The 20,764-nt window shown below is 37.9% G+C and overlaps 1 protein-coding gene across 1 annotated transcript in view; it reads right to left on the reverse strand.

Moving 5' to 3' along the window:
* Positions 1-20,764, reverse strand: part of SHOC1 (shortage in chiasmata 1) — a 62,637-nt gene that overhangs the window by 21,611 nt on the left and 20,262 nt on the right. Inside the window, exons 8-15 of the mRNA XM_028145835.2 lie at positions 19,579-19,680; positions 17,874-17,994; positions 12,726-12,820; positions 10,915-11,157; positions 5,684-6,097; positions 4,392-4,520; positions 2,835-3,011; positions 6-110 (exon numbers count right to left, since the gene is read on the reverse strand). Coding sequence (XP_028001636.2) covers positions 6-110; positions 2,835-3,011; positions 4,392-4,520; positions 5,684-6,097; positions 10,915-11,157; positions 12,726-12,820; positions 17,874-17,994; positions 19,579-19,680 — 1,386 coding nt within the window. The remainder of the gene's footprint in view (positions 1-5; positions 111-2,834; positions 3,012-4,391; positions 4,521-5,683; positions 6,098-10,914; positions 11,158-12,725; positions 12,821-17,873; positions 17,995-19,578; positions 19,681-20,764) is intronic.

Genomic DNA, 20,764 nt, shown 5'->3' on the forward strand with positions numbered 1-20,764 from the left:
CTGACCCAGTGCTGTGTCCAAGCTACATGTTAAAAGGACATCTCGAATTGTGACCAGAAGGTGTAAGAGACCAGCATGCCTAAACATCATTTCTCTTCCAGCATTTGTACCTAAGTAAGCAAAAACATATTTAAATGTATTTTAAAACTTAGGACATATATTAGAATTTTAGAATATGTATCAGAATGTTTAACAATGAAAGCAAATATTTATTACTGAGTGCTTACTCTGTGCCAGGCTGTGTATAAGGTGGTTATTTCATTAAATCTAGAACAATAACCCTATCAGGCAAGTTTATTATGAATCTTATTTTATGGATAAGGAAACAGTCTTAAGGAGGTTAAGTAACTATCCAAGGTCAATTTGTGAATAAATGGTAGGGCTGGCATTCAAACCCAGGTAGCTAACCTTAGAGTTCATACTCATTTTGCTTCCAAAGCACATTCAAATTATTTCTACTCTTGGTGGGAAAACAGGTAAATGATTCCCAGTTATGAAACAAGAAGAAAATTAAACTCATAACTTGCTAACTGGTTAAAATAAAGGTAGAGGATGAGAACATAAAGCAATACCTTCAAATGGAGGTAGACACCTGGGAATATTTGTCTAAAGATATGACTTGAACAAGAGATGTATTCACAGGGACAGGCCAATTGTCTAATTAACATGACCACACAGCTCCACAGCTTTTTGAGGGTGATAGCTTGGATTTCACTGTGTACAGAAGTGAGACATTCTAGACCCACTGACCTAACTTAACCAGAGAAGCTCTACTTTTCTCTGTTTTATATAGAGGAATCCCATGAAATACTTATTTGAAAAGAGTTCTGCTAAAATGTTTGAAAAATGCTGATCTAATAAAAAAAGATGAGGCAAATGGAAAAAAAATTTATTTTTCCATTACAGTCTGCATCCCCCACCCAAAAAAAAAGATGAGGCAAATATGTAGTAGTTATTGGGGATCAAGAGGCAATAGGATCAATAACCAATTACGGGTAGTACCGTATATCCTGCCCTGGGAAGGACTTGTGGAAACAAGTCTCTCATGACCGGGAAGTGATGAGAACAGAACAGAGAAACCAGATTTGATATCATTTTTCTCCTCCCCTTAGGAGAACATTTCTTACAGTGTAAGTCTGCAGCTCATGAATTATTTCAGCTTTTGTATGGCTGAAAACATCTTTATTTCACCTTTGTTTTTGTAATATATTTTTGCCCAGTATAGAAAACTAGGTTGATGGTTTTTTCTTCTTCAGCATATATATATATATATATATATATATATATATATATATATATATATATATATACTAGAGGCCCAGTGAATGATTGAATCATGCACGTATAGGGTCCACTACATGCTTTTGCTTTCGGTCGCGGGGGAGCTGGGTGCCTGTCCGCTGGTGCACCAGGCCTTTCAGAAGCCTCTGGTGTGGCGAAGGCTTCTGAAAGGCCTGGTGCCTGAGCGGACAGGCACCCAGCTCCCCTGCTTTTGATGGTCCCCGGTGGGACGTGAGCTCGCTGCCCCAGAGGCCCCTTCTGTGCTGCAGCACAGCCATGGCGCAGATGCTGAGCTCGCGCCACCGCTGGCGTCGCGAGCTCAGCATTCCGCCAGCCCAATCAGCCACCCTGTCCACCCCGAGTCCCGTCCCCTGCGCCTCCTGGCCAATTGTGGGCATAGCGACGGTACGGTCAATTTGCATATTTGTCTATTATTAGGTAGGATATATATATATATATATATATATATATATATATACACACACACACACACACACACACACACACATACATACACACATATACATATATGTGTGTGTGTGTGTGTGTGTGTGTGTGTATGTATATATATATTTATATATATATATATTTTTTTTTTTTTAAATCCTCACCAGAGAATATTTTTTCCATTGAGACTCAGAGAGAGTAGAGGGAAGGAGGGAAGAGGAAAGAGAAAGAGAGAGAGAGAGAGAGAGACATAGATGTGAGAGTGACACATCAATTGGTTGCTTTCCACTCATGCCTCGATGAGGCCAAGGTTCAAACCTGCAACTGAGGTACATGTCCTTGACTGAGAATCAAACCTGAGACCCTTCAGTCCGGGGGCTGGCGCTCTAACCATTTAGTCACACCAGCCAGGACTTCTTCAGTATTTTAAAGATGTTACTCCACTATCTTTTTACTTGCATTATTTCTGACAAGAAAGTTGATGTCACCCTTATCCTTGTTTTTCTTATGCAACATATCTTTTCTTCTTCTGGCTGTTCCTACAATTTTCTATTTATTACTGGTTTTGAATAATTATTGGTTTTTCTATCTCTTACAATGCCTGATAACCTCTGACTGGATGCCAGACATTGTGAATGGACTTTAATCTGTTTTTTGTTTTTTACTTTCTCCCTTTTTTGGGGAGGAAACAAGGTGGTTCATATGCTAACATTAATAGGGGTCAATTTAGTTTCTATAATAGGAACCTGTCAAGTAATACAGGGTGGGACAAAATTGGTTTACAGCTGTGAGTATGCAAAACACAGAATTTATTTTTGTATTATTATTTATTGTATTATTTTCCATACAAACAACTGTAAACCTACTTTTTGCCCCACCCTGTATATGTCAATGGAGCTTCACTAAGGAGCAAAGCCAGATTATATTTCTTACCCTTTCTCCCTTACTTAGCTGATTCTCCAGTTTTGTGTATGGGTGCTATATGCTGAATTGCAGTTATGCCTTCATCCAAGACTAATTTTTGCATATTCTATATTTTTACTAACTTGATATATAATCCATAAATTAATATCTTTTTAAATAATGTGACTTTTATTTGCACTCACCTTGCTGAATGGCATCACTTACTACTTTTTCTTGTTCCTTTAAGAGGAATCTTGTTTGGTCAAAAAGAACGGTGGCAAATTTCCAATTGGCAACAGGGAGAGTACAGAGGCACCCGAGTTTTTTTAAGATAGGAGTAGCTGCAGCTTCTAGGAGACAGTACGCGTGGCACTGGCTATCTGTAAATGTGAAAGCATTAAAGGGAGTGTTTTTATAAAGATTGTATGCTCTTTTTGGCAAACCAATTGAACATGTTACTTCATGGAAACCTGGACTCTATCTAAATTTTACTGAGTTAAAAAATCATGATATTGTACATAAGATTGTATAGAGGTTATTTTAAGATATTTATGCTGAAGAAGCTAGTAAAAACAAAACACCTTCCCCCATAGAGTTAATATAATTTTATGGCTATCTTGTTTATTAGAAAGGATTTATTCAGTAACTAAATCAACATTGCAACTATGAAGAGCCATATAAAGAGAATTGCAATTTTTTTCTTTTCCCTCAATTATTAGCTTACAACCTTAAGCCAAACAAATTTATAACAATGACAAATTGTTTCTAGGAACCTGTCAAGTAATACAGGGTGGGACAAAATTCCCACTAGAATAATAATTTTTAAAGATTTGCATAATCACCTAAAGGTCATAAATAAAACTGAACCAAAGGAATGAAAGGATATTCAAGAACTAGTAATATACTTTCTTAATGACTTTAATAGTGAGCATAATGTTCTTAAGCAGGCTGTCCTCTTTCTTTGGATTCTAACATTTAAATCATTTTGTACTTTTTCTTTTTAAAAATATTAATCTTTATTTTTGAAAGCATTACATATGTCCTCCTCTCCCCTTCCCATTGATGCCCTCTACTCCCATTGGGGCTCCCACCCCCGAAGCAGGCTGTTCTGTAGTAGTCAAAGTATATTCTTCTTTACAGCAGAACAAAAAATGTAATCAGTATGGAGTTCAATAATAACGTATTTACATCACCCTGATAAGGGGTAAGGGAATAGATAGAGCAACCATTAGCAGATCATTTTTGAGACTAGAACAAGAGTTGGAGCCGTTTGCTCTTTTCTGAAGAGTGAAAGGAAGCAGCAGTTTAAAAGAAGAAATGACACTTAGTGGACTGGGGTAGGACAAAGGGGAAGACAGAGGCAGTGAATAGGGCCTTCCAAGTTTGGAAATAACTTGAAAGTAGAAGTGGAAATAAATAAATATCTGAAACAAGTAAACAAAGTTACATGGAAAATGAGGATATGCTAGATACCCCAGAAAGGGCTTTTACATTCCCTTAATTTGAATGTATCTTAAAAGCAAAGCTTGCCCTAGCTGGTTTGGCTCAGTGGATAGAGCGTCGGCCTGTGGACTGAGGGGACCCAGGTTCGATTCTGGTCAAGGGCATGTACCTTGGTTGTGGGCACATCCCCAGTGGGAGGCGTGCAGGAGGCAGCTGATCGATGTTTCTCTCTCATTGATGTTTCTAGCTCTCTATCCCTCTCCCTTCCTCTCTGTAAAAAATCAATAAAATATATATTTTTAAAAAGCATAGCTTACCTGATGCTTGAATCTCAATTACATTATCTGCTCCCCTTTCCTGATTTATCTTCTCTACAGTTTTATTAGTACAAACAATAGGACTTTCTTCTTGACGAGTCAAAGAATGTTCTTCTTTATCTTGAAATTCTGACAAAAATATTCATTTGCATTGTTCAGAAGAAACTTAATGTTGCTTTACTTAAACATTTTCTTCTAAATTGACTACCATTGTTAAAGTTCTTTGAAACACATTTTATTAAATTGAACTATTTAGCCCTGCCAGAGTGGCTTAGTATTTGAGCATCAACCCATGAACCAGCAAGTCAAGGTTCTATTCATCATCAGTGCACATGCCTGGTTTGTGGGCTCCATCCCCATTAGGGGGCGTGCAAGAGGCAGCTGATCAATGACTCTCTTTCATCAATGATGTTTCTATCTCTCTCTCCCTCTCCCTTCCTCTCTGAAATCAATAAAAGTACATTTAAAAAATAATATATGGAATAGTAAGACCTAAGTATACTCTAACTCTTACACATAAATATTTTCATAGTTATTTCATCTGGGTAACCTATATCAAACATATTCTAGAAGTAAAATGATATGACACATTACACTACCTTTGATATGGTTATAAGCAGAATGTAAAACAGTTAACTCAAACAGAAAGTCTCTGGTAAAGTTAAAAAGACTAAGCTATTAACCGGGCAAAGTGTTCTTAGTATACATTAAAATATAATTTAAATTTCTTTTTCATCTAAAAGAAAAAAAGAATGGCAGAATGGTAAAAAAGAAAAAAAGTTAGAAATATTATGAATCTGTATGGCTAAGTTGTAGAAAGCAAGTTTTACAAATAGCGACTTTGCTTAGAATTTCAAATGTAACTTAAAACATTTTAAATACATAACTACTAGTACATCTGTTTCTATATCCATATCTTTCTCCATGCATAATAGATATCATGAATCAATAACATTTTCTTTGAGTGTGAAAAATAATATATTCTACCTGGAAGAGCTTTGTTTCTTTATCTTTAAAAAATATATATATTTTTATTGATTTCAAAGAGGAAGAAAGAGGGAAAGATAGAATTATTAATGATGAGAGAGAATCATTGATTGGCCGCCTCCTACACATCCCACACTGGGGATCGAGCCAGCAAACCCGGGCACTTGCCTTGACCAGGAATCGAACCGTGACCTCCTGGTTCATAGGTTGATACTCAACCACTGAGCCACACCAGCCTATACTAAATTATATATTTAGCCCTTGAAGCTATCATATCTATGCCAAAATATTACTAAATTACCCACCATTTTTTTCATCACTATCTGTGACTTCAGTCTTTGAGGTGCAAGTTTCATATTTATTTCTCATCATAATAAAGTCACTCAAAAGGTCCAAATGATTCTCCCGCCTTTTACTGCATTTAAAAGATGCATTTTCAATTTTTGAAGAGGAAGCTGATTCAGTGGCTAGTTCTGTGCAGTCAAGTTCCAAGCAATCTTTATTTTCATTATTTTGGATTATTCTATTAACTAGTTCTTGATCATCCTTTGGTTTTTCCTCTTTTGTTGGACTTTTAACAGAGCTATATTCATCAGAAAAACACAGATCTGGTACTTCTGCTGGAGATGGACTTTTTTGTTGAAGTAATAAATTACCACTTGTAGATTCCTCATTCATAAGTACAATAGGTGAGGAACAACTTTTATGGTCTAGCCAGGCTGAAAACAGAAAATAAAAATATCCAAATGATTTCCATGACAAAATGAGTGTTCTACTAGGAAAACTTTTAGTTATGGGTTCTTATTAATATAATTTAACCCAGTACTTTGTTTACTGCTTTGAAAATCAATTTTTGATCTGAATAAACTAAAATTTTTAAAGGATAAAAATCCAGCACCTCTTTTTTTTCCTACTAAAACTAGGTTACTGAGCAAAAGGAATTCCAGAAAATCCCTATTGCCAGTAGACTTACAATAAATTAGAGCTTGGGAGGTAACAGTTACACTAAGGGTCAAAACTTACATGCCAAGACCGAATGAAAGTACTTGCACTACATATACCTGAAAAAGAACAGTATCCAAAATATATAAAGAACTCCTGTAACTTAATTTTAAAATAAAACCAATGAACAATTTGACAAAATATATGAATCCTATATAATAAAAGGCTAATACGCAAATCGACCAAACAGCAGATCAACTGGTTGCTCAATGTAGGAGCTGCCCCCTGGTGGTCAGTGTGCTCCCACATGGGGGAGCGCTGCTCAGCCACAAGCTAGGCTCATGGCTGGCGAGCGCAGTGGTGGTGGCCGGAGCCTCTCCCGCCTTCATGGCAGCGCTAAGGATGTCTGACAGCTTAGGCCCACTCGCTGAGGGTTCCTGGACTGCGAGAGGGCGCAGGCTGGGATGAGGACCCTCCCGAGTGCACGAATCTCCTGCACTGGGCCTCTAGTACTTCATATAACACTAGAGGCCAGGTACATGAAAATTCATGCACTGGAGGGGGGGTGTCCCTCAGCCTGGCCTGCCCCCTCTCAGAGTCCGGGAGCCCTCAGGGACATGAGGTGACCCGGTGAACAGGGGAAGGCGATGCCCCCATCACACCTCTGCTGCTGCCACTTCTGGCAGCGCAAGCTTTGGCCAGCCCTGGTTACCTGAGCCTTGGGTGGCCCTGGGAAGCTGGGCAGCCGCCATCCGAGGCTTGCCTGCGCCTCGGGCCAGCCCTGGGTGGCTGGGGGTCTGAGGGGACTGGGAGATTCTGGATGCAGGTGCAAGGAGCCTCCGGGGGACGGGTCTGGCTATGCCACGCACCTGCCGCCCCGGCGGGGTTGAGGGGAGTGGGCGCCGCCAACTTTGAGGAGTGAGAGTCAAATAGCTTATGCCCTCCTTATTGGCTGTGGGTGCCGCCAGCTTTGTGAGGGTGTGACAGTCAATTAGCATATTCCCTCTTTATTAGATAGGATATGTACATGCTGCAAAATGAATGAATCCTGAAAACACTCTAATGAAAGAAGCTAGTCATAAAAGACCAAGACTAATATTATGTGATTCTAGTTATATGAAACGTCCAAAATAAGCAAATCTGTAACTACGGAAAATAGATTAGTGGTTCCATATCTGGGCAAAATGGGGAGTGACTGCTAATGAGTACAATATTCCTTTTGGGGTTGTTATAAATGTTCTAAAATTGACTGTGGTGAGGATTATACAACTCTATGAATATACTAAAAAACACTGAATGGTATACTTTAAATGGGTGAATTATATGGTATGTGAATTATATTTCAATAAAGCTGTTTTATATATATATATGATATACAAATGGTCAATGAGCATGTAAAAAGATGCTTTTCATCATTAGTCATCAGGAAAATACAAATTAAAACCATAATGAGATACCACAAAACATCCATTAAAATGGCTAAAATTTAAGTCTGTTGATACTAAGTGTTGGCAAGGATATAGAGTAACTGGAACTCTCACACATTGTCGTTGTGAATGTACAATGGTGCAATCAAGTTGGAAAACAATTTATTTGTTTCTTATAAAGTTAAACATACACCTATTACAAGACCCAGCAATTCTACTCCTAAATAATCACTCTAGAAATGATAACATGTCCACAAAAAGATTTATACAAGACTATTCATAGAGGTTTTATTAATAATAGTGAAAAATGGGGGGGGGGGTGTCAGGAGAGTTGATAAACAAACCATGATACAGCCATATAATGAAAAATTCCTCAGTAATAAAAAGAAAAGAGCTAGTTAAACACAGAACATCATGAGTGAATCTCAAAATGTTATGCTGAGTGGAAGAAGACAGGTACAAAAGAATTCATATTGTATGATTCTATACATAAAATTCTATAACAAGCCCTGGCCGGTTTGGCTCAGTGGATAGAGCATCGGCCTGGGGACTGAAAGGTCCCAGGTTCGATTCTGGTCAAGGGCATGTACCTTGGTTGCGGGCACATCCCCAGTGGGAGGAGTGCAGGAGGCAGCCGATCGATGTTTCTCTCTCATTGATGTTTCTGGCTCTCTATCCCTCTCCCTTCCTCTCTGTAAAAAATCAATAAAATATATTTTTTAAAAAATTCTATAACAAGAAAAACTAATAAATAGTGATAGAAAGTAGACCAGTGGTTACTTGACTGGGGTCACGGGTGAAAGCTGGTAGGGGAGAGGAGTGAGATGGAGGGAGAATCACTGCAGAATGCAAAGGGACACAAGGGAACTTTTTGGTGTTAGAAATATTCTATATCTTATTTATGATGGTAGTTTCACATTTGTCAAAATGCATAAAACTGTACAGTTACAAATGGGTACATTTTATTATATATAAATTATACCTCAAAATTTATTTGAACAAAAATGCTAAGTAATATAAATTAGGGAAGTATATGGTTAGGGCTTAAATCACAATCTTTGGGAAGATAAATGTTATATTTTTCCTTCTAAAACATGGTCTAAATTTTTTTTATTTTTGTTTTGTTTTTATTAGAGGTATTGGTATATGAAACATTTTAATTTCCTCTTAACTATACTAAATATAACACAAAACTGCAAAAGTGCAAGAGTAATGATGAATGTAATGAGTAATGCCAACTAAGGGCTGGCCTCAATTTGTGAGTACTGAGAACTATGGTGCATTGGAGGGTGTGTGGTCTAAAATGGTGAGCTGCTATTGGCCCTAGCCAAATGTTGCCATATAAAAATGAGTCTGGTTTTGGAATCATAAAGATAATTTCAAAATGCAGATAATTTATGGCAACACTCCAAATTTTTAATGTTGATAACTAATTAAAATACCATATGGATCAATAATATGTGGACTGAACAGAATCTGAATGGTACCAATTTGAAACTTCTGAGCTATTTTCTAGAGATATTTTGGTATGTTTAACAGGTAAATAGAAACTTTATTATTTCATTTTTCTGATTATTTTCTTCTATTGCTTTCTCTTGATCATGGGCTCCTGATACAGTTATTTACTTTTTGAACATCAGATTAAACTATCACCATAATGTTATTGAATATCAAGGCAAATTATTTATTTTAACTTCAAAATAGTTATATATCATAATAAAGACTTTATATAATTTTATAGATTGAATACATCATTTTGTGTATTTGAAGACACCATAAAATCTTCCTTTCCCTTTTCTTTGTCTAGCACTCTGATCTAATCTCTTTAAAAATTCTTCTACCAGGGATAACCATCTAGGCTTTGGGTAGACTGGTATGCATTTGCTTCATAAAGTCTGTTTATTCTTCTTCCTACTATATCCAAAGCCCTCTGTCTTCTGTTTTTAAAAGATCCCTTGATGATAACAATTCTTACCTCAATTCTTATCTCCTTAAAGCAGTCTCCCAACATCCACAATAATTTCTAAAATTCACTTTTAAATATATTTATTTACTGTATAATAAACTAAAAGTAAACTTTCCCAACTCCTTAATAATCTGAATTTAGTAACTATTGTTTATGAAATAATACATATATACTTCAAAAAGATATAATTCAGGTTAAGAATGTTCCATCTATACTAGTAAAAGGGTAATATGCTAATTAGACCAGGAGGGTGAGCAGGCCAGCAAGGGGAGGCAATTGGGGGTGAGCAGGCCGGTGGGGAGGGGCAGTTGGGGCAAGCAGGCCGGCAGGGGGGCAGTTGGGGGCAATCAGGCTGGCGGGGCAGGGGCAGTTGGGGGCCAGCAGGCTGGCAGGGGGAGCAGTTGGAGGCAAGCAGGCTGGAGGGGGGATGGCAGTTGAGGGCGAACAGGCTGACGGGGGGTGGGGGGGAATTGGGGACGAGCAGGCTGGCGGGTGGGGGCAGTGGGGGCGAGCAGGCCAGCAGGCTGAGTCGTAAGAGGTGATCAGGCAGGCAGGCAGGTGAGCGGTTAGGAGCCACGGGTCCTGGATTGTAAGAGGGTGCAGGCCCGGCTGAGGGACACCCTCCCCCGCTGTGCATGAATTTCGTGCACTGGGCTACTTGTTTACTATAATGGCATATATAGCAACCAAAATAACTCAAAAGATTGAAACTCAAAAGACATTTTTATCTTCTTAAATTATATAAGTAAAAAAAAATGCTAAATGAGTAAATTTTTTGTAACAAAGGAAGATATTCTATTGTTGAAGAAAGATCACTAAATATTATTGAGCAAAGTTCAGCTGTCAAAAAAAATAACCTTGCTGGTTTGTGTTTAGGCTATGTAAACAGAAACTGAGATGGCAATTAATCATTTGTAAAAGAAAACAAAGTCACTAATTAAAAATGGCTAGGAACTTCAAAACTGTAGAATTTTAGGACAGAAAAGGACTTTAGGATTTAGCTAGTCAAATTTTCATATTTTTCCAAGGAAGAAAATGGGGCTTGGTGAAGCTCCAAGTTATAAATTCTGGCAGAGCCAGTGCTAATATTGAACACTAAAATTTAGTTATGTTTCCCCAATCACCAAGGGTAAAGACAGTATCTAATATCGTCTCAACCTGAAAATGTCCATACAAGTGGTATTTACTATTATGTACTTACATTCTAGTTCAGGTACTTTTGTAGGCAAAAATATCTCCATTTTAGTGTCATCAGAAGATAGATCCTGATGACTGAAATATGTAGTCAGATGTTCCAAAGTTTCTGTCACTCTCAGATTTAGTCCTGCTTGTTTCCACCACTCTGGGCTCACAGGTGTAACCACAAGGCTTTCTTCCTCAATTGAAAATATCTTTTTCAAATCTGTAACTGAGTATTGACTGTTGGGCTCTTCCATTCTTGGCACTTAAAAAAAAACAACAATGCAAAAAACAAACACAAAATAACAAATAGTCTGAAACAGTTCACAGGGCAAAAGAGATGAAAAATACAATAAACAGAACCACTGAAAATTTCTTGTGAAATAGATTTTCACACATTAGGGAAAAAACGTGAAACTTAAAGTGATATCTGGTATTTCATCTTCAAGATAACTAATATTTGTAAAAATTCAAAATATTACAGCAATGGTAACCATATGAAAGATTTACTTTAATCTGTGGAAATATCATGAAGTTAAAATTATTCTAATATTTAGCAGGAGATGGGACTACTATTTGACTATTTTAGTATTTACTAAATTAGTACATCTGACAACATTTTTTAAGAATATAAGATTTATTAAACAGAAATTCTGATTCATTATAATGAGATTAAACAAGAAGATAAACTTGATTAGATTTTATGATGACTATCAGCTTAGACAGCAAGGCACAGAGCTTTCTGCTTCAATACCTTTAGCCTAAATAGGGACAAATCATAATGTATAGAGGAACTGAAGTAGCATGACTACTTAGCATTATTATCTGCATTATAAACATCAACCCAAAATTAGGATTATGAATTTTAAAATTCTAATTTTAAAACTGTGTTTTTTTATAATGATGGTAATCTACACTAATAAAAGAGAAACATGCAAATTACCGTCACTCCAATACACTACCAGCCAATCAGAGTGAGTATGCAAATTAACCTGAACCATGGCAGCAACCCCGCCCCCCACTGCTCCGGGCCGGTGGTGGTCAGAGAAATCGGGCGCCAGCGCCTGAGGCTGGCTGCAGCCTGGGAAACGAAGAAGCCGCCTGCCCCGTGATCCCAGGCCGCAGCCAGCAGCAGAAGCCTCATGTCCGCCCGCCCCACATCCTGGGGGAGACAGAGAAACTGGGCCCCAGTGCCTGAGGCTGGGTGCGGCCCAGGAGATGAAGAAGCCGCCTGCCCCATGATCCCAGGCCATAGCTAGCTGGAGAAATTGCCCACACTACATCCCAGGGAAGATGGAGAAGCCGCCCACCTGTGGTCCAGGCACCAGCACTTGAAGCTGCAGCCCAGTCGAAGCCACCTGCCCCCCATCCCCTGCGGCTGCGGCTGGCCTGGGCGCCTATGGCTGACCAGAGGAAGGGAAGCCTGGATCCTGGGTGCCTGTGGTTGGCTGGAGGAGGGAATCCTGGGTCCCGGATGCGGGGCCAAGGCAGAGGTGGTTAGGGGCAATCAAGCCAGCAGGGGAGCAGTTAGGGACAATCAGGCTGGCAGGCAGAAGAAGTTAGGGGCAATCAGGCAGGCAGGTGAGCGGTTAGGAGCCAGCAGTTCTGGATTGTGAGAGGGATGTCCGACTTCTGGTTATCCCCTGAGGGGTCCCAGATTGGAGAAGGTGGAAGCGGGGCTGAGGGACACCACCCCCTCCCCGGTGCACGAATTTCATACACTGGGCCACTAGTACTAATAATAAACATATTGAATTGGACAATTACATTTCTACTGATTGTACATTATTGTCTATACACTTTATTTAGCATTCAAAATCAATTAATCTTTACCTGGAAGCAAAAATGAGTTCTGAAAGCTTCTGCAGCTTTCAGATTGCCACACTGTACAGTCTTCATTGGCTGATTTTTCAGCAGTAAGCAAACTACTGAGGGGAAAGGAGTTAGAGTTTAATACATTAATAATATTATGTCTTTTTTGAATAATAAATATTTTTAAGAAAAAGTTCTTTACATTCAAAAGCAAAGTGAAGAATTAACTATTTTATAAATGTATAAACTGAAGTAGAGAGTTCCACAGACCAAATTTCAAATTCTTCCTTCCTCCTCCCCTGGGAAGATTTGGCAATTTGTCAACCCTTTCATTGGTCCTGCTTGCTGGTAACTTATTCCTACCTCTGTCTCCCTCAGTGAACCTAGAGCCAGAGGAGGCTGACTTGGGAGGGTTTTCGCACTTTATTCCATAAATTGTGCTAGCACCAACCCTATAAGTCACTCAAAATAAAAACAATTTTCGTAAAATTGTGCCTCTTACTATACAAAATAGCAGTTTCAACACCAACTTTTACAAAATTGCTGTCCCCAAGTCCATTCTAAACCAAAAATTTGGAGCCTCTACTGGCTGAGCATCAGAACTATGAAAAAGTTCTGTCTGCTCTATCTTCTCAGGAAGTGACAGGTCCTAACGTTTAGTTCAGGTCCTTCAATCTTGATGGGTGTGTGAGTGAGTGATATGTGTCTGTTTGTGTATTTTTTGGTGCTAAACGGAGAAAATATGTAGATAATCAATGTAAATTATAGTACATCAACCACTATGAAGATGCTAACCTTGGTAGGGAAGTGAGCATTAATTCACAACTCCCTTAATCTATGCTCCCAAACCTCCTAAACCCTCCTATGTGACAACTGATTGTATTCTGTTTCTCTGTTCATATGAAACATATAGGAGCATGCTAATGATAAGTACTGCTAGTTAAATTGACAGTCATGGGCTAAGAAAGCTAGGTTTTATGTCTAAACAATCCAATTTACCCACATAATAAAAAAATCTGGCATGTAGTGGCAAAATTTAAGAATCTAGATAATTCTTGAACCTTACCAAGGTCTCTGGCAACTGGATACATCAGATTGTAGGTAATTATTTTAAAGTAAAAAGAAGGGGAAATATTTAGGCAGGCCATGTCCAACAGGAGACTGTAATATAGACATATATTCTCATGCTTAGTGGAAATTTCTGAAGACATGTCTGAATTTGATATCTTCTCTGGTTATATCTAAAAATGTTCACAATTCAGAAATCAGTTAGTATGGAAATTAAGTCTTATGCCATGCAGACTTTTCTTTGTAGCCCCATAAAATTTAGCATAGAGTTTTATAGGCAGTAGGCACTAAAAATATGTGTTAACTGGGTATATTTCCAGCCAAAATTTGTTCTGAAACAAAGTAACTGGGGTCATAAAAGCAAGTTAAAAATACAGTAATATTATTTCTCCCTTCTGTTGTATTTTTATTTTAATACTTTTCCTCTTTGTTTGCAGTTTCACGGTTGAGGTGTAAATCCATTTTTAAAATAGGCATTTTTAAGTTTTTATGATTCACAAACCAAATGGAAGTGATCTACTGCTTGTTAATGAATGTAGTGGTGATGAGACCACTTTAAGTTGTTTTGAATGACCTTAGGACCTTGGCTAATTTTAGTCTCTTGTCCTAATTTGGGCAAGTTCTAATACATAGATAAGTTTTATAAATTCTCATTAGATATTTGAGTTATAACAATAAATAGAAGATAGCGGCATACGTGAACACCTGAACTGCTGCCTCGTACAACAATTTCAAAACTACAACTAAAAGACAAAACGGACATCATCCAGAACCACAGGAAGGCTGGCTGAGTGAAAAATTCTACAACTAGAAGGAAAGAGAAAAGCACACTGAGACTCTTAGGAGCTGCGGAAGTAAAGGCAGAGGTACGGAGGCACACGCGTGGAGAGGGCTGGCAACTGAGTACATGGCTGGCTTTCTCAATCGGGAGGAAGACAAAAGCTCCCGACTGCTCTGAACTCCAGTTCCGGGCGAGACTCTGGGGACCCAGACTCATACGGAGAGAAAATGGACTGTCAGGCAGTGGGCGAAACTCGAGAGCGGCTTTCTCTCAGAGGTGCTTGCAGCGATTACCGTGGGACACTGAGACCCAGGGGCCTCTTAGGGCAGGGCTGATGGGAAGCCATTGCTGTTTGCTCCACCCTGAGATCCCGCCCCATGAAGCCATTGCTGTTTGCTCCGCCCTGAGACTCCGCCCCGAGACTCCGCCCCATCCAAGCTGAGTGCAGAGGCTTTGCATATGAATGGCCTAGTCCTTTGAATTCTAAACTTACCTAACAAACTGCAGCTGAGTCAGTGAGACCCAGAACATCCAAAAGAAGGTTCAAGGCCCCGCAGCAGCTTGAATTGCTTCACAGCTGGGCCTCATCTGGGCACCTCAAAAACCCAAACAAAGAAGAGGAATCTGCAGATCTCTCCATTGCTCCTGCTGGGTGGCCTCAGGCAGAGGCTAAATTAGCACCTCCTTCGAGATCCAAGAGCCAGTGTACCCAGGGGACAGAGTAGGACCATCCAGATTACAACTCCTCAGATCCATAAGGGACACACTCAGGGGCAGACTCAGTGAGCATCAAAGCCCCACAGAAGCAAGTCTTGTCTCATAAGGATGTCTCCAGCACAGTTCTCCCATCGTAGACACAGCTGATCCTCACAGCCAATTGGCCTGGAGGTCAATTCCTCCCAGTGATACCAACAACAATCAAGGCTTAACTACAACAAGACTGTGCACATAGCCCACAAAGGGGTGCACCAAGAGTGTCCAACTCAGGTAACTAGGGAGGCTGAGCCACTGGGCCCTATAGGACACCTAGCACACAAAGCTAGTCTATCAACTCAGGGAAGCAGCCAAAATGCAGAGACAAGGAAACAGGTCACAAATGAAAGAAATGGAGGAAAGCAAATGACTGGATATAGAGTTCAAAACCACGGTTATAAGGCTTTTCAATAATTTTCTAGAAAAGGCCAATAAATTTAGCGAGACCCTCGAAGATATGAAAAAAGGACCAACTAGAAATTAAGCATACACTGACTGAAATAAAAAATAATATACAGAGATCCAACAGCAGACTAGAGAATTGCAAGAATCAAGTCAAAGATTTGAAATATAAAGAAGCAAAAAACACCCAACCGGAAAAACAACAAGAAAAAAGAATCCAAAAATATGAAGATAGTGTAAGGAGCCTCTGGGACAACTTCAAGCATACCAACATCCGAATTATGGGGGTGCCAGAAGAAGAGAGAGAGCAAGATACTGAAAACCTATTTGAAGAAATAATGACCGAAAACTTCTCCCACCTGGGGAAAGAAATAGACTTACAAGTCCAGGAAGCGTACAGAACCCCAAACAAAAGGAATCCAAAGAGGACCACACCAAGACACATCATAATTAAAATGCCAAGAGCAAAAGACAAAGAGAGATTATTAAAAGCAGCAAGAGAAAAACAGTTAGTTACCTACAAGGGAGCACCCATACGATTGTCAGCTGATTTCTCAACAGAAACTATGCAGGCCAGACGGGAGTGGCAAGAAGTATTCAAAGTGATGCATAGCAAGAACCTACAACCAAGATTACTCTACCCAGCAAAGCTATCATTCAGAATTGAAGGTCAGATAAAGAGCTTCATAGATAAGAAAAAGTGAAAGGAGTTCATCACCACCAAACAAGTATTATATGAAATGGTAAAAGGTATTCTTTAAGAAGAGGAAGAAGAAGAAAAAGGTAAAGATAAAAATTATGAACAACAAATACATATCAACAAGTGAACCTAAAAATCAAGTGAATAAAAAATCTGATGAACAGAATAAACTGGTGAATATAATAGAATCAGGGGCATAGAACAGGAGTGGACTGACAAACCTCAGGGGAAAGAGGTGTGGGGGGTGCGGGAAGAGACTGGACAAAAATCGTACACCTATGGATAAGGACAGTGGTTGGGGGGGTAAAGGCAGAAGGTGTGGTGGGAACCGGGTGGAGGGGAGCTATGGGGGGAAAAAAGAGGAACAATTGTAATAATCTGAACAATAAAGATTTATTAAAATTACAAAAACAATAAATAGATATATAACTTATTTTTAAGTAAATGTTTTTTATATCAAATTAAAATTCAAGATTATACTAATTTCTGCAGATTGCCAATCTGCCTTAACAGAAGAATCATGGTATGTGGAGTAAATTTTAAAAAAGTAAGAGTACTAAAAAGAGAATATAGGTCCTGCAAAGGGACTCAAACTACTTGGAAAAATTATAGGTATTTTCTATATTTGTCCCATGCTGCTTTTAAAGAGCTCATGTCTGATACAGGGAGTTCTAGTTCATGGTAGAGTTCTCTGTATCACAGATATATCCTCCAAATGACCTAATCCTTTGCCAGAGATGATTATGATGATAATCCCTCAATGCCAGACCCCTCCATCTTATGCTGTGACACCTTTCTGAGACCATTAGCAGGAATCTGAGGATGAGTTGCTCCCGGTAACCCAACAGCATTCTCCTCTGATAGATCAGCCAATCACAGCTAAGAACTCAAAACCCAGCCCATAGCGCCTATGATGCCCACCCTCAGAATAATTCGTTAAAGACTTATAGACTGTTTTTTTGTAATTTTCCTGAAAATGTGCTACTTTAGGACACATTAAATTCCAGGATTAAAGTAAGGAAGAAGGGGACTATACTAGTTATGTTCCTAGTTTTATAAGTGGTATAAGAAACAGAGGAATGGGTGACTTTATTCCAGGAGAGCAAACTAACTTGGAAAATATTAAGTTACATGTATGCCACATGGTATAAAATTTTCAAGTTGTTTATGTTTAATAGTAATATATTAACATTCAAAATACTAAAAGTATAAAAGAGCCTGGCTCTATCACTTACTAGCTTCCATATTTCCTTTTGTGTCCTTCGAAAGATATTCTATGCATGTAAAAACAAGTACATACATGAATATTCATATATTCCCCCCAGTTGCTTTAGACACTATTCTTTCTCTTAGAATGTTTTAAGGTATCTTAGAGGTATCTTAGAAATTGCCTTTACATGGAGAGATTTAATTAAAAACTGCTTGATCTGAATTGCAATTGGAGTTCTAGATAATCTTTACTTACATTTTACAAACAGGAGAAAATGGAAATGTCTGAAGTCCTGTACATAATGAATTCACAGAAGAATGGTGGTTTGCTAGGTGTAGAGGAGGCAATGGCATTTCTAACTCTTCTTCTAACTCTTCTATAATACATAAAAAATTTAAAAATCCTAATATTACATAAACATTGAATAAAATTAAGTATAATTTAGAATTTTGTTAGCAACTATTATGTTTAATCATTATGTTACAACAAAAATTTTTCAATAAAAACTTGGGTTACTTGAACTACAAAATAACTGTTAATTTTTCATCTATATAAGCAATTACACATATATCACATGGTGTCTCAACTGTGATAGTGGTCATTTTTAAAAAAATCAATTGAGCCCAGCTGGCACGGCTCAGTGGTTGAGCATCGACCTATGAACCAGGAGGTCACGGTTCGATTCATGGTCAGGTTGTGGGCCTGATCCACAGTTGGGGGTGTGCAGGAAGAAGCCAATCAATGATTCTCTCTCTCATCATTGATGTTTCTATCTCTCCCTCTCCCTCCCTTTCTGAAATCAATAAAAATATATTTTAAAAAATCAATTGACAACTAAACTTTATTGAGTTTATTATATAAGATAAATTCTAAGAGCTTTATATGTACTCGTGCTTTTAATTCTGACAACTTTGTTGTCAGTACTATTTTAACCTCCAGAATAAATATTGGTGATATTAAGTAAATAGTATTAATGGTAAGTAATCCTTCACCTTAATAAGTCTGGGGTCTAGGTGGCCTACCAGAGTTATGTTTTAATACGGTGGGCTTAACAAACTGATCCTTATTTATTCATAAGTAGTCAGTATGTTCCTATCACTTTCATAAATAAATAAGTAAACTTCCAAATAGATTATTAATATGATCCAATTATAAATATAACTAAATAACATAGTTAAATATCATCAACATAGTTAAGAAGCAACACAACTTGGCATTACACTGGAACAAAAGGTGATTCTAAGATTCCAAATTTGATAAAATTATAACATTAACAATAATTATAAGATTGCTTTGAGAGATTAAAAAGTTAAATTTATAAAAATATAACAAGTATTAGCAAGATTATTTATTCTGAGATAAAATATAAAATTTCATTTACTGTTATAAGATTCCTATTTTTAATATTAATGCTATTCCTCTATTTTTCTTCCTTGATCTTTGTAACTCTCTGCATAGTATTCAGTTTTGATGCTAGAAGGATAATGAGTTAATGATAGTAACACATGTAAAAGAACAGAATAAGAGAAAAATATAATACCTTGGATTACAATAATCAAATTTTAAACATGAAAACTGTCCCATAGTAGACTTTGTATGTGAATGCACTGTACTTTTACATCAGATATAGGTAACCTCTGATAAACTAAACTATTTATTTATTTATTTATTTATTTATTTATGTTAATCCTTGCCCAAAGATATTTTTCCATTGATTTTTAGGGAGAGTGTTAGAGAGAGGGAAAGACAGAGAGAAACATCGATGTGAGAGAAACACATCGATTGGTTGCCTCCTGCACAAGCCTGAACCAGGGCCCAGGACAGGGAGGAACCTGCAACCAAGTTACGTGCCCTTGACTAGAATCGAACCCGGGACCCTTTGATCCTCAGGCCGACGCTCTATCCACTGAGCAAAACTGGCCAGGGCTGATAAACTCAGTGATTTAGTCAAAATTCCTACCTGGTTTATGGTGCTCTGGTTTGCATTGGCTTTGAATTGTCAAAATCTCTGTGGAGTTGCATTTTATATCTTCAATGTCAATTGCATGCTTGGTAGTAAGATCTGGAAAGAAAAGGAAGGAAGTCTATTTTCAGCCAAAGTAGTAGTATAACAGACTAGTGGCCCAGTGCACGGATTCGTGCACATTGAAAGGAAATTAATTAGAAAAAATATTTTAATATCTCTATTTGCCCTTTCTCTATAATGAGTGTCAGAGATGAAAGAAAATTAGTAAAATGCATATGAAAGTAATATATAAATTGATTAATAAATAAACAATAACATGATATAACAACAAATACATGATATAAAAGCAACAAAAACATGATATAGAAACATTGATAAAAACAATGACTGAAAAATTGATTAGACTTATTCTAATATCTCCCTGTATACTACATTAAGAGTAAAAACACTTTCAGAGTGCTTGCCTAATTTCCCTTGTGATGAAGTATTTACAACTTTAACTTTAACATCACACGCTCTTCAAACTCTAGAGAAAGCAACATATAACTGACCATGTCAGAAAACAGGTTCAGGTAGGAATATTCCTACTCTGCCTAGAGTTTGTCCTTGTGATTTATTAATAGTCATCACAAATGCTGGCATCAAGAGAAACCGTCTTCAAATTAATTTAAATGGGAAGCCAGTGTCAGATGGGGACAAATCAATTCTTGGAATCAAAACAACCTTACCTTCTGCAGATCCTGTTAATACTTCAGCTTTGATTATGTTAGGTCACAATCTTTTGGTAATATATCTAGTACCATTACAAAGACCCCATTTACTATTAAGATTTCTCAGTAGCATGATGATTACATCTACTTTCAATTTTAATTTATGACACAGCATTCTCGAAGGAGTAATACTATTAAGAAATTTGGTGGGAAAATTTTCCTTTTCAGCATCATCCATTGAATCGATGATAATGGAATCATCATTCAAATGGTACGTTGTGCCAATAGTTGGTCTTTAGATACATTCTGTTGATGACACAGGCTTCTTTCGGCTTCAGAGGTAAGTTGTGCCAATAATTGCTCTTCAGACATATTCAGTTGACGACCCCACTTTCTTTCAGCTTCAGAATGTCAACAAAAACAACCAAATTCACTATTGACAATGACAGAATGAATCACATGCGTGCGAT

This window comes from Eptesicus fuscus, chromosome 15, assembly GCF_027574615.1.
Source record: "Eptesicus fuscus isolate TK198812 chromosome 15, DD_ASM_mEF_20220401, whole genome shotgun sequence".
Taxonomy (NCBI): domain Eukaryota; kingdom Metazoa; phylum Chordata; class Mammalia; order Chiroptera; family Vespertilionidae; genus Eptesicus; species Eptesicus fuscus.